This window comes from Artibeus jamaicensis, unplaced genomic scaffold (assembly GCF_021234435.1).
Source record: "Artibeus jamaicensis isolate MK-2021 breed Jamaican fruit bat unplaced genomic scaffold, CSHL_Jam_final scaffold_614, whole genome shotgun sequence".
NCBI lineage: Eukaryota > Metazoa > Chordata > Mammalia > Chiroptera > Phyllostomidae > Artibeus > Artibeus jamaicensis.
Window position 1 is genome coordinate 7,162,660 of NW_026522050.1, and position 15,830 is coordinate 7,178,489.

At 35.7% G+C, this 15,830-nt stretch overlaps 1 protein-coding gene and 1 pseudogene across 1 annotated transcript; both read right to left on the bottom strand.

Annotated features, from left to right (window-relative positions):
* Positions 1–1,357: 1,357 nt before the first annotated feature.
* Positions 1,358–2,303, bottom strand: LOC119059929 (olfactory receptor 5T2-like; annotated as a pseudogene).
* A 9,558-nt stretch (positions 2,304–11,861) lies between these two features.
* LOC128626532 (olfactory receptor 5T2-like) lies at positions 11,862–12,854 on the bottom strand. The gene has a single exon (XM_053659213.1). The coding sequence runs from the start codon at positions 12,810–12,812 to the stop codon at positions 11,862–11,864; it is 951 nt and encodes a 316-aa protein (XP_053515188.1). The 5' UTR covers positions 12,813–12,854.
* Positions 12,855–15,830: the final 2,976 nt, after the last annotated feature.

Below are 15,830 nucleotides of genomic sequence, written 5' to 3' on the forward strand. Positions count from 1 at the left end.
CACACAGAGTCAGTCTTCATTATCACCTGCATGATTTGGATATGTCAGGTTAATGAGCATCAGTGACTACGGTTTAGTTTTAACATTTTAAGGAGGGGTGCATGGTGGGGTGAGCATTTCAAAGAGGAAACAATGGATGAGAACATACTTTTGTGCATGATGGTTGAGGTGTTATTTAAACATAATTATTCCACTTCAGGGAAATATTCTTAGGTTGGGCTTTACTTCTAAGGAGATTATTTTGCATATTTTTTCAAAGACACCCCTTTAGGGAGAGAATGTTTTAATACAATAACAATTATAAACAAATATAAAATTTGTATAAAGGCAGGAAGAAAGGGAGAACACTACAACTTAATTGTTTTCTTTGATGTAGACATACTTTTTCAATGAAAATGAGGTGTGTTGGAAGCTGGGCCAAACATGAGCATAGAAAAGACTCACTTTGTACACTGTTTCTTGAGCCTGGACCAATGGAGGCACGTGCAAGGACATGACAGAGGTGAAGAGGTCAATAAAAAAAGACCTCGAGGTTGAGTCAGAACCAGGCCTGTAAGAAAACCAAGGCAGATGGGCTGGGGCTTAGATCTGGGAAGAGACCCAATCTGTCAGCAAGGTGTACCTTCCTCTGATGTGTGCTTTTTTGGGTCATTTTTAACTTAACTATGATCTAGATAAATATTAATCTCTAGATTTTATCTTCTGTGTGATATGAAAGATGGGTTTAATATCTATGGTCTGGATGAAAGAACAAAATGGGGAGAAATGCACCTTCACAAACAGCATGGCAATGACACTAAGAATTTGAACACATGTTCTGTGGTCCCCAAAACACAGACTGTGATTAGGTGGCTACGAATGCATGGACATAAGGATGGAGCAGAGTGCTTTGAAATGCAGTCAGATACCAATGGTTTCATGGAAGGTGGCCTGGGCCAATGCAAGCTGTGGCATTGTTACTTGTTAGGTGGTATGTGATCAAGCTAGTTGGGTAAATCATAATACTATTTAAACTGCAAATATTAGAGCCTCTATGTTATATGGAGAGAAATAAACAATTTACAACTTTCTAAAGAAATGATTACATACATACATGTTTGTTTTGCATTTGTGTTATATCAAGCAGGATCAAAACCCACATACATATGTGTAAATACATATATAAGCAAGAACCTATTTAGAAAAAATAGATAATAACTTTTTATAAACTAAAGACAGAATAGGAAGAAGGCTGACTGTGATCTTTATTATAAAATATGCAAAAACAGAAATATGTTAATAAACTAAAACAAAACATTTTCAAAATACCTTTTGATATTGAACACAGGTAATCCCTCTCAACTCTTACAATTTGTATTCAACTATGAAAAGATACTTTACTGATAAACATATTTTTCCCAAATACTCTTGTCATTGCCTTATGAACATCTTTGTTCCTCAAACTGTAGATAATGAGATTCAGCATGGGAATTCCAATGCTGTAAAATATCAACATATCAGGTCATTGTTCATGGCATGGCTGAAGGTTGGTCTCACATACATGAAGAGAACAGTTCCATGAGAAACTAACACTACAGTTAGGTGAGAGCCACATGTAGAGAAGGCTTTTTTCCTCCCCTCAGCAGAATGCATCCTCAGAATGGCCAAGAGAATGAAACCGTAGGAGAGCAGGATAATCAGGATAGTGACGATCTCAGTGGAGCCTGCAAAGTAGAAGAGAAGAAGCTGGTTTATGTGAGTGTCAGAACAGGAAATAGCAAGGGGAGGAGGGATGTCACAAAAGATATGCCTGATTTCATTGGATGCACAGAAAGATCGGCTGAATGTGGCTGGTGTGTGCACACAAGCGTGCAAAATACCACCTATGTAGGAAGCAATGCTGAATGGCACATAGACTCTGGATGACATGCTGAGTACAGGAGAGGGTTGTAGATTGCCACATAGAGATCTTATGCCATTGCAGCCAAGAGGAAGTATTTCGTGGTCCCAAAAGTACCTGCGAAAAACATCTGTGTTGCACATCCAAGGGATGAAATGATTTTATTTTTTGACAGAAAATCTACTAATATATTTGGAGTAATTACTGAAGAATAGCAGGCATCCACTGATGATAACACACTCAAAAAGTAGTACATGGGGTTGTGGAGCTGGGAATCCCCAATGACCAATAAAATTAGTGCTAAATTTTCCATCAGAGTGAACAGGTAAATCACCAGAAACAGGAAGAATAAGATAATTTGCAGTTCAAGATTGTCTGTGAAGCCCTTCAGTACAAATGTGGTAAGTTCAGTGACATACTTCATGTTGAAATCTCCCTCATGAATCAAACGTAAAGAAGTTTGTACAAGTAAAACTAATCTACTACAAAGAAAATAAGCATAACTGTGACTCAATATTGTGATGCAAGGGAACATGAGATATGTTTTCATATTTATTTTTTGGCAACATGAAATTTCCTTGTTGCAGATAAGACAGTGACAAGACAGTGGGTCAACTGTTCATGCCACTCATTGCAAAATTAAATGGAAAAGAGGGGTGTCCGGTCACCGTGTGAATCCACGTCATTTCCAAAACAATCAGGTCAACTGATTAATTTACAACTGTATTCTATCAGCTGTTTACTTATGAAAGCACATTGAACACTAAGGATTGGTTAAAAAGTCACTTTCTTTTTGTATTGACACATATGATGTATCATATCAGTGTGCAGAACATTGAAATGGAACACCAGCATTCTGAAACTTTCAGTAATACTGTAAAGTGATTTGCTATAAAGTAGTCTCCTTGGAAAGAGAACATTAATATTCACTTATTTTATAATATTGGAGTAGAAATTGAAAGACAAAAATATGTAAATAAACTTGAATCTTGACAATTATATTAAATAGACAATTGCTGAATTAATTTAGTTCTGCATAGTAGCTGCATCCTGGATTGTAATATTTTACGAGCTAATCTCTAACCATTGTCCAACTCTACTAGATCCTCTTGGTTCTATCCAAAAGAACAAAGAATGTTTAAGGATGATGTCCACAGTTCAGTTAAACCAAATTAAACCAAATAATAACACATTGATGAATATGATGAAATCTAGTTTTTAAGGTGTGACCAAGAGTCACAAGAAAAGGATCAGCCTGAATACAGGTCTTGACATCAATTCAAAGATACACCTGTTGAAGACAAATGACATAGGATTTAGATCTGAAAATGTGTGTTCCCAGGTTCATGATTAAATGTGAGGTGTCTGATTAGGCTTTCTCTTCAAAGTTGACTTCTCTTTAAAGCAGTAATACATTTGAGTGACCAAGCAGATGTAATGGCATCTAACCAGACAGACTATTAAATTTGTAAAGCAGTAAATAAAGCAATTTTCTTTAAATGTGTCAGTTTTGGTTATAAATTTAAGGTGCAAAAATAGCTGAACTTTTGTAATCAGATGTATTTATTTTAAAACGTTAGCAAATGTTAGGTCTTAAAACTAATTTTATAACTAATTATCTAAAAATATGTGACCAGAGCTTTGAGCCAGATACTTTATTCTTTGTCTACATTTAAAATATTTGTTTTATAATTAATAATACTCACTAAAACATTATCCTTTCAGGATTAAATCCAAATAATTATATTTTGATTGTGATTTTTCCCCTCTACTCACACACAGCTCACCACCATTCCATTTGCTACACTACTGTGCACTTAATTTTACTGGGTAAGTATAATAGTGAAAGACCACAATGGTAAAACCTCAGTTAAATTTTCCTAGATACCAAAATACAATTTATACTAAGTATAGCTAAGTCAATATTATAATATATTGAAAGCACTTAGAGTTACAAGTGATTCATAGAGAAAGTCATATAGCATCAACTTTTTAAATTAATGCAAAACCACTTCAAAAATACAGTTTTGTACTTTATTTTTTATTGTTTACATCATTACAGTTTTCCCCATTTTTTTCTTTCTGACACCTCCACCCAGGTCCTTGCCCCTTTCTTTCAGGCCATCATCACACTGCTGTTTGTGTCTTTGGGCTGTGCATATGTGTTCTCTGGATAATCCCTTCACCTTCTTTCATCCCCTCTCCCATCCTCTTTGACAGCTGTCATTCTGCCTTTTCACCCAGGGATCCCACTTCTGGAAATATAACTGACAAATACTAAAGTGCCAATTCAACAGAATATATGCACCCAGCTATGTTCATATCAGTGTTATTTCCTATAGCCAAGATCTGGAAACAGCCCAAGTACCCATCAGCAGATGAGCAGATAAAAAAGCTGTGGTGCTTTTACACAATGGAATACTCTGCAGCCATAAAAAGGAATTCCTACCTTTTGAGACCACTGGAGATGATTAGACTAAATAATAAACAGACAGACCTGGAGATTTTTATTCTAAATAAAATAATCCAGTCAGTGAAAGACAAATACCATATGATCTCACTTATAAGTTAAATCAAATGACAAAATAAACTAACAATTTAGAAACAGAGGTATAGATACAGGCCTAAACTAAAGTTTTAAAGAAGGCAGAAAATTCCAAATATCTTTGCCTCAACACTGAAACACTAAGTGGGCAAAGGAGGAGAAAAATAATAACAGCCATGCACTGAGCACATGCAGCAAAAATGGACCTTGGTGCACATGGGGTTATTTCACCTTTCTAGCAACTCTGACAGCTAAGTCATACCAGAGCCAGCCATCAATCCTGCATCTCTCACAGAGCCTGTGCACACTTCCCAGTGTTACACTATCTCCTATAGTGTCCTGGCCTCATTCTGTAACTGCCCTCTCCTATCGTCACTGTCAGTGAAATAAAACATCATTCTTGATATATATCTAGGTAAATTTTAAACATTAAGACTAGAGAAACATTAGGAAATAGCATTAACTTAAAATGGATTTTATATCATAATGCTAGACAAATATAAAGGATAATAGACTGTTTCCTCATTAGAGCAATACAAGCCTCCAGGTAGTTGAATAGGTCTAATGTTTTCTTTACTGTTCTTGCTTTAATCTGATCTGTCATTTTTCCATCATAAAAATGAAAGCATATACTCAATTTGTAAAACTCTTACTTAACTCTACAAACATAAATTCAATAGTTGCAATAGGAGCCCTTGCTGGTGTAGCTCAGTGGATTGAGCGCGGGCCTGTGAACCAGACAATCACGGTTGGATTCCCAGTCAGGGCACATGCTTGGGTTGCAGGTTGGTTCCCTGCAGGCCAGTTCCCAGCAGGGGACCCACAAAAGGCAACCATACATTGATGTTTCTCTCCCTCTCTCCTTCCCTTCCCTCTACAGATAAATAAATAAAATCTTTAAAAAAAATAGTTGCAATCGGCAGCAAATGAAGTGCTTAGTACTGGAGATTTTACAACATTTGGCCTTCACATTTTTAGGCCACACCTCATTAAATATTTTTCAAGTGACCTAAATTTTTATCTTCTTACCTGTATATCAGCAAATGTGGGTTTAGATATAATTTGAATACAGTAATTTATATCATTTATATTCCCTTACTCAACTGTTGATAAAAACCACAAGAATGTCCCCAAGGGGAACATGCTCCAATTATCTTCTGGTTCAAGATAGCAACATGATGATTTATTCAGTAATTAAAAGGAAAGTGGTTATGGAACAATATACTATGCATTGATATTTATTAAATAATCAGAGTCCTCTGGCTTCTGACTACAATCATGTTTTAGATTTGCATTTTCCTTATGATTAGTGACATTAAGGGGTTTTTTTTGCTTGCATATGTACTTAATGTATTTTTTGTTTTATTTCTTACTGAACTTATTAGGAAGACATCGGTTAAGAAAACTAAATGTATGAAATGTACACTTGGTTTCAAGTGTACATTGGGTACGCTCAAAAATATACATTTCTATGAAACAAGATCTGAATATTGCATCGTGTGCTCGCTGTCCAAAGTCAAATCATCTTCTGTCACCATAGATTTGGTCCCCTTTGTCCCTTTATTACTCCCCTAACTTCCATCTCTCTGGTAATCACAATACTGTTTTCTGTGTCTATAAGTTTCAGTTTTATGCCCCATATTTGAGTAAAATCACATGGTTCTTAGCTTTTTCTGATCAATTTGTTTTCCTTAGCATGATATATTCAAGGTCCATCCACATTGTCGCAAATGGCAGTACTTCATGTATTCCTGTGGCTGAGTAGTATTGCACTGTATATATGTACCACATCTTCTTTATCCACTCATCTCTTGAAGGACACTTGGTTTGTCTCCAGCTCTTGGCCACCATTAATAGTGCTGCAATGAACATAGGGGTACATATATTTTTGCCAGTAATGTTTTCAAATATTGGATGTAGATACCCAGAAGAAGGATCACTGAGTCATGTGGTAACTCTCTTCTTACTTTGTGGAGGAACAAAGTGACTGTAGCAGTTGACATTCCCACCAGCAGTGAATGAGGGTTTCTTTTTCTCCACAACATCTCCAACACTTGTTGTTTGTATTAATTATGATAATAGCCATCTAACAGATGTGAGGTGGTATCTCATTGTAGTTTTGATATCCATTTCCCTAACAGCAAGTGAAATTAAACATCTCTTCACAATTCTGTTGGCCATTTGTATGTCTTCTTGGGGAAGTGTCTGTTCAAGTCCTCTGCCCATGTTTTAATTGAATTGTTTGTTATGTATTGAGTTGTTTGAGTTCTTTATATATTTGGGATATTAGTCCAATTCTGAAATGTTGTTGGCAAGTATCTTCTCCCAAGTAGCTTGCTGCCTTTTGATTTTTTTGGAGGTTTCATTTGCTATGCAGAAGCCATATAGTCTGATATACCTCCATTCAGATTTTTGTGCATTTATTACCCTTGCTTTTGGGGTCAAATTCATAAAATATTCTGGAAGCCCAGGATCTATAAATTCAGTACCTATGATTTCTTTCTGTATAATTTACTGTGTCAGATCTTATATTTTACTGATATTGTTCTCTGGCCATTTTTATTTCATTTCTTGTTTAAAAAATGTCTATTCAAGTGGTTTTCAAATATTTTCTCCCATTCTGTAGTTTTCCTTTTCACTCTATTGTTTTCTTTTTCGTGTGTAGATTTTTAGTTGTATTTATTCTCATTTGAGTAGCTTTGATTTTATTGACAGTGTTTATTGTGTTGATTGTGTCCTGGCATCACATCCACAAAATCATTGTCATGTCCAAAGTCTAGCTTTTCTCTTAGTTTTCTTCTAGGAGTTTACTTAAATTTTTTGTTTGTTTGTTTCTCTGAATCACTTTTCCCAGAAGGGCCCTCTATTTTATTTATTTTTATTTATTATTTTTAACATATTATTATTATTGTTCAAGTAGAGTTTTCTGCCTTTTTTCTCCACTCCTCCCCACCTACTCATCCTTCCCTACTTCCTTCCCTTGTTTCCACCCCACTAGTTATTTTTCATATGACTTTTATAAAAGTTCCTGCAAACTCTTCACACTTTGCCCCTATAATCCACTCCCCTGTCCACTCTGTCACTGTTAGCCTGTTCTCAATTTCAGTATTTTTGATTATAGTTTGCTTGCTTGTTCATTTTGTTGATTAGGTTTCCTTTAAAGGTGAGATCATATGGTATTTGTCTTTCACCATCTGGCTTATTTCACTCAGCATAATGCTTTCTAGTTCCATCCATGCTGTTGCAAAGGGTAGGAGCTCCTTCTTTCTGCTGCTTAGTATTCCATCATGCAAATGTACTATAGCTTTTTGATCTATTCATTTACTGATGGGCATTTAGGTTGCTTCCAACACTTGGCTATTGTAAATTTCGGTGCTCTGAACATTGGGGTGCATAGGTCATTTTGGATTGCTGTTTCAGCATTCTTAGGGTATAACCCTGGCAATGGAATTGCTGGGTCAAAAGGCAGTTTCTTTTTTTATTTTCTCAGGAAACGTCATACTGTTTTCTATAGTGGTTGCACCAGTCTTCAGTCCCACCAACAGTGGACTAGGGTTCCTTTTTCTCTGCAACCTTTCCAACATTAGTTGTTTTCTGCTTTGTTTATGATGGCCATTCTGACTGGTGTGAAGTGCTATCATTGTGGTTTTAATTTGCATCTCTCTGATAGCTAATGATATGGAGCATCTTTTCATATATCTTTGGACCCTCTGCATGTCGTCCTTGGAGAAGTGTCTGTTCAACTCCTTTGCCCACTTTTTAATTGGGTTGCTTGTCTTCTTAAGAGTGGGGTTGTGTGAGTTCTGTATATATTTTGGATATCAAACCCTTGTCTAAGGTTTCATTGGAAAATATGTTTTCCCATGTCTTTGGTCCTTTTTTCATTTAAGGTTGTTTCCCTTAGCTGTGCAGAAGTTTTTTATTTTGATGAGATCCCATTTGTTTTTTCTCTCTTTTATGTTCCTTGATCTAGTGGACATATCAGTGAAAATATTGCTGCATGGAATGGCTGAGATTTTCCTACCTATGTTCTCCTCTAAGACTTTTTAGTGTTGTGACTTGTATTTAAATATTTTATCCATCTTGAGTTTATTTTGTGTATGTTGTAAGTTGTTGTATGCTGTGAGTTGGTGATTGAGTTTCATTTTGTTGCATGTGCCTGTTCAGATATCACAACACCATTTTTGAAGAGATTAATTTTACTCCATTTTATACTTGTGCCCCTTTGTCAAATATTAGTTAACAATAGAGACGTGTGTTTATTTCTGGGCTCTTTATTCTGTTCCTTTGGTCTATGTGTTCTTATGCAAGTGCCAGAATGTTTTGATTACAGTGGCTTTATAAAATAAGTTGGTATCAGATATTGTGATTCCTCCTACTTTGTTCTTCTTTCTTAAAATTGCTGAAGCTATACAGGGTCATTTATGGTTGCATATACATTTTTGAAATATTCATTCTGTATCTGTGAAATATGTCATTGGTATTTTAATAGGGATTATGTTGTACCTATAAATTGCTTGATACCCAAACTATAGCTCACATACCACTTACCACAGAATCATTATTATCTGACTCTACATCAGAACACTGTGCTCCTTTCTTGGGTCTATGCATTAGCAGCAATTCTAAGTACAGCCTGTGGTTTGGAGACCACAGGTAATGTTGTGAATTCTTGGTGTCATTACCATGCTTTCTGTGATGGTGCATTTCACTGCTTTTTATTATTTCCTCAAAAGCACAAACAAAGTCTATTTTTCACTTCTGACAATATACAGAGAGTAGGCATGAATATTTATAAAGATTATAATGATCAATTATACTTAAGATTATTCTGCTGTAATTTCAGATGGACAGCAAAGTGGTTAGACAATCATGTAATTCAGAATGGTCCCCTCACTGCTTCATGTATCCACCTGACTCTACAAATATTTTTCTCAATGTCATTGACTGTTTGAGGTCTGTCTGGAAAAACTCCAGCCACTGTTACTAATAGTAACAAGAATGGGTTAGGACATTGATGTAAGCTGGAAGCCAAGGAGATTGGACTGGAAGGTACGTGTGTGAATAATGATGACTTCACTGCACTAATCAGTGGGTGTTGTAGACACCATGGGGTGAGTATGTGTTCTGTGGGGCCATCTCATTCAAAATGGCTGAGTAGAGCAGTGAATCTGCCTCAAATTTTGCATTATGTTTGAGCATTCCTCTGAAAAAATGATTCAGATGATTGAGAAGGCTTTTGGGGAAAATGCAATGACTGTTGAACAAATGAAAATGTGGCATGAATTATTCAAAGATGGTTGAGAATCTGTTGAAAGTGACCCATGTTCTGGAAGTCCTGCAACAAGCACAACACCTGAATTGTTGAATGTGTTCGGGATGCAACAAACAAAGATTGGCAATTGACAGTGCAAGAAATAGAAGCTAACCTGGGGATTCCAAAAACTGCTATGTCTGAGATTTTGACTTAAGAACTTGGCACAAAATATGTTGTGGCAAAATGTGTTCCATGGCTTCTTCTTCCAAGACAAAAAACATCATGTTGAAGTTGCTGATGACTTGATTTAAAGCACTACCAATGAACCAGATTTCCTCAAGAAGAGCATAATCAGAGATGAATTGTGGGTATAAGGCTGTGATCCAGACACAAAAGACCAGTTGTCCCAGAGAAAGTCGCTTGTCTCCATGGCCAAAGAAGGACCAGCAAAGTTGTAGCAATATCAAGACCATGTTACTGTGTTTTTTGATTTTGAAAGTGTTTTCTATCATGAAACACTATCTACACCCCTCTGGGCCAAACAATTAATAAATAGTACCACATCAAAGTTCCTCATTGGTTGGGAGATGTAATGTAATAAAAATGGCTGCCATTATGGGTAATTGGTGACTCCCAGTTTCAACACAACAGGATGTCTGCCCATGCATCACGTCTGAGTTTTTTGCTTAGTATCAAATTACCCAAGTGACTCAGCCCTACCACCAAGATTTGGCACCTTACAACTTCTGTCTTTCTCAAAACTAAAATCACCTTTGAAATGGAAGAGGTTTCAGACTATTGGTGATACTCAGGAAAATATGAGGGGACAGCTGATGGCCATTGGGAGAACTATGTGAGGTCCCAAGGTGCCTACTTTGAAGAGGACTAAAGTGTCATTGTCCTACATACAATGTTTCTTATATGTTGTATCTTCTTCAATAAATGTCTCTATGTTTCATATTGCGTGGATGGATACTTTCTGGACAAACCTCATTGTTCCTGTGCTATAATCCACATTTCTTTGGCTACCCTGTAACTCCCAATTTGTACTGCTTAATCCCTTCACTTTGTCCACACATTCCCCCAAACTCTCTTTCCTCTGACAACTGTCATCTGTTCTCTGTGTCTATGAATCTGTTTCTATTTTGTTTGTTACCTTATTCTGTTCATTAGGTTCCAGATCAAAGTGAAATCATATGGTACTTGTCTTTCTCTGATTGGCTTATTTCACTTAGCATAATACCCTCTATACCCATCCATGCTATTGCAAAAGGTAAGATTACTTTCTGTTTTATGGTCGAGTTGTATGCCATTGTGTAAACTACCACAAGTGTTCTTATCCACTCACTTACTGATAAGCACTTTGGCTGCTTCCAAACCTTGGCTGTTTAATTAACTCTGCAATGAACATAGAGGTGCATGTATTTTTTTAAATTAGCATTTAGTTTCTTCCAGATCTATTTCTGGAAGTGGAATCATTGGGTCTTAAGGCAGTTCCATTTTTATATTTATAAAATATTTTTCAACCTTTGAAATTTTTGATATATTTTTTGATTGAATTAATTAGGTGACATTGTTTAAGAAAATTACATAGGTTTCAGGGGTACAGCTCTATACTACATCATCTGTAAATTGTAATGTGTGTTCATCACCCAAATTATGTCTCCTTCAATCACCATTTATCCTCACTTTACCATTCAGTTCTATTTATACTTTTTTGTAAGCTACATTCTAAAATATTTTATTGATTTGTTTTTTAGGAGAGGGGAAAGAAGTCAAATAGGAAGTGATAGAAACATTGATGCAAAAGAGAAACATAGATCAGTTGGGTGCTTCTTTTAAATGTCCCAATTGAGGATGGAACCCACTACTCAGTCATGTGCCCTGAAAGGGAAACTAACTGGGACCATTCAGTCTGTGGGCTAATACCCAGCTAGATGAGGCACAGTGGTCAGGGCTACATCTTTACATTTTTCTTTAAGTCCAATCTGCTTTCCACAGTGGCTGCACCAACCTGCATTCCCAGACATAGTGTGCAAGGGTTCCCTTTTCTCCTCATCTTAGCAAACAATCATTTGTTGATATATTGATGATAGCCATTCTGACAAGAGAAGCAAACAGGCTCCTCATATCTTTTTAACATTGAAGCATAGAACATAACTGTCAATTTTAATTCATTTTTAACTGTAAAAAGATACTTTATTGAAAATCCAATTTTTCCCAAATACTCTTTTCATTGCCTCTTTCACATCTTTGTTCCTCAGACTGTAGATGATGGGATTCAGCATGGGAATCACAATGGTGTAAAATGTTGACACTATCATGTCATGGTCCAAGGCATAGCTGGAACTCGGTCTCACATACATGAAGAGGATTGTTCCATGGTAAACTGACACTCCTGTTAAGTGAGAGCCACATGTAGAGAAGACTTTTCTCCTCCCCTCAGCAGAACGTGTCCTCAGAATGGCCAACAGAATGAAGCCATAGGAGATCAGGACAATCAGGATAGTGACGATCTCAATGGAGCTCACAAAGTAGAAGAGTAGAAGCTGGTTTATGTGAGTGTCAGAACAGGAAATAGCAAGGAGGGGAGGGATGTCACAAAAGACATGTCTGATTTCATTGGAGGCACAGAAGGATAGGCTAAAAGTGGCTACTGTGTGTGTAGAGGCATTCACAATGCCACCTATGTAGGAAGCAATGATGAGTGTCACAGAGACTCTGGGTGACATGCTAACTGAATACAGGAGGGGGTTGTAGATTGCCACATAGCGATCATATGCCATTGCAGCCAAGAGGAAGCATTCTGTGGTCCCAAAAGTAACTCCTAGAAACATCTGCGTTGCACATCCAAGGAGTGAAATGACTTTATTCTTTGACAGAAAATCTACTAATATATTTGGTGTAATTACTGAGGAAAGGCAGGCATCCACTGATGATAACACACTCAAAAAGTAGTACATGGGGTTGTGGAGCCTGGAATCCCCAATGACCAATACAATCAGCCCTAAATTTCCCACCAGAGTAAAGAGGTAAATTGCTAGAAATAGGAAGAATAAGATGATTTGCACTTGTAAATTTTCCGTGAAGCCCTTCAGTACAAATGTAGTAACTTCAGTGACATTCTTCATGTTGATATCTTATGAAACAAGCATAAAGATATTACTACAATTGCAATTTACTTACTATAAAAGAATAAACAGAGTTGTGACACGAGGAGCTGAGCCATGTTCTCATATTACTTTTGGCAATGTAGAATTTCCAAGTGGTTTATAATTTATAACTATATTCTATTAGCTGTTTTCTGATTAAGTCACTTTAGAACACCAAGTGATTGATTAAAAATAATTTTATTTTGATAGTGATTCACATCAGATAGTATATCAGGGTGCAGAGCATTGAAATAGAAAGTCAGCATTCTAGACCTTCTAGTAATGTTGTAAAATGATATACTATAAGTTAGTCACCTATAGAATGAGAATATTAATATTTATTCTGCAACATTGGGATAAAAATTGAAAAAATAGGCTAATAAAGTTGAATTTTGACGGTTATGTTCAACAGAGAACATGCTGAATTAGTTTTTGTTCTACAGAGTAGCTGCTGCATGGATTGTAACATTTCATGAGCTAATGTGTAAAAACTTCTACCCCTGTTAGATCTCCTTGGGTTTATCTGAAAGAACAATCAAGATTTTTAATGGATGATGGCTCATGATCACAGTAAGCCAAATTATGCAATGAAATACAAACTTCAATGAAAATGATTAGTCTGTATTAAAAATATGACCAAAAGTCACAAGAAAAATATCAACCCCAATACAATTCTTGATCTCAGTTCAATGACTTAGCTGTTTACGAAAAATAACATAGAATTTAGATCCAAAATTAGTGCTCGTTGACCTGGTCATGATTAAAGTCAAGTGTTGGATTAGGCTTCCTCTTCGCAGTTTATTCCCCTCTGAAATAGGAATATGTTTGAATGACCAAGCAGATATGATAGCATATAGGAAGACTAATTAAATGTGTAAAGCAATACATGTATAAAGCAATTTCTTTCAAATTTGTCATTTTTTGTTACAAATTTATGATGACTATATAATTGACCCTTTGTCACCAGATATATTTATTTTTAAAATGTTAGCAAATATTGGCTCCCAAAACTAATATTATCACTAATCATTTAAAATATATGACCTTATCCTCCAGCTAAATATTTCATTCCTTAGCTAAATGTATTATATTTGTTTTGTAATTATTAATAAGTATTGAGATATTATTCTTTTAAGATTAAATCCAATGAATCTTATTTCAGTTATGATTGTTTTCTCTAACCACACAGCTCATCACAATTGCATTTGCCACATTACCGTGGGCTTAATTTTACTTGAAAAAGTAAGATAGTAAAAGACTACAATGTTGAACACTAGCTTAATTTTAGTTGAGTCAGGTATTTCCCTTAGATGCCAAAATAAATATTATATTTGGTTTACATAAGTCAATGTTAAAATACTTTGAAAGGATTCAGAGTTATAAAGAAAAGTGTCTGTGACTTTTAAGAATTTAATAATATAGCATCAGCTTTTGAAATTAATACCAAACCAGTTCCAAGACACAGTTTTCATAGAAGGCAGAAAATTCCAAATATCTGTGACTCAGCATTGAAATAGTAATTTGGCAAAGAGGAGAAAAATAATAATGGCCATGCATTGAGCACATTCCCCAGTATTACAGTGTCTCTTACTGTATCGTGGCCTCATTCTGTAACTGCCCTCTCCTATTGTCACTCTTAGTGAAATAAAACATGATTCTTGATATATATTTAAATAGACTTTAAACATTAAAACTAGAGAATATTATGAAATAGCATTAACTTGAAATGACTTCTATATCACAAAGCTAGCAAAATAAAGGATAATTGATCATTTCTTCATTAGAGCAAAATACAAGCACTCAGGTAGTTGAATAGGTCCAATGTTTTCTTTATTGTTCTGGCTTTAATCTGATCATTCTCTTTCCATCATAAAAACAAAAGCAGACACTCAATTTGGAAAACTCCTACTTAACTCTGCAAACATAAATTCAATAGTTTGTATCTTTTGGGCTGTAGTTACCCATGCAATAGGGAACAACTAAAGGAGATTTTATAACATTTGGCATTCACATTTTTAGGTCAGACCTCATAAAATATTTTCGAGTGACTTAAATTTTTCTCTTCTTACCTGTGTATCAGCAAGTGAGGGTTTAGATACACTATGAATACAGTAATTTAGATCATTTATATTCCCTTATTCAATGATTAATGAAAACTGCAATACTTTCCCCAAGGGGAACATGACTCAATTATCTTCTGGTTCAAGATAGCAACATGATGATTTACTCAATAATTAGAAAGAAAAACTGTTATGGAATAATTTAATACATGTGATATTTATTAAATAATCAAAGTCCTCCAGCCTGTGATTATTATGATGCTTTATGATGCTTAATACCATTAAGTACATTTCTTTTTTTGCACTTATACTTATTGTGCTTTTATTGTATTTTATAATTAAATTTATTGGGGTGACAGTGGTTAACAAGATTATATAGATTTCAAGTGCATATCTCTATGACCCATGCTCTGTATATTGCATTTTGCACCCAAAGTCAAACCACCTTCTGTCACCATAGGTTTGACTGCCTTTACCCTTTATTACTCCCCCCATCCCACACCCCTCTGACAGCCACAATACCGTTGTCTGTACCTATGAGTTTCAGTTTTTACCTCATATATAAGTGAAAACATGTGGTTCTTAGCTTTTTATGACTGACTTAGTTCACTTAGCATGATATTCTCAAAGTCCATCCACATTATGGCAAATGGCAGAATTACATATTTTCTTATGGCTAAGCAGCGTTCCACTGTACTATGTTCCACATATTCTTTACTGAATCCTCTATGGAAGAGCTATTATTGAAGGACACTTTCATGGTTTCCATGTTTTGGCCACTGTGGATAGCCCTGCAATGAACATGGAGGTGCATGTGTCTTTGCCACTCAAGCTTTTTAGATTTGGGGGGTATGCACTCAGAAGAGGTGTTTCTGGGCCATATAGTGACTCTATTTTCATTTAAGGAAGCTCCAAACTGCTTTCCGACATGGCTATA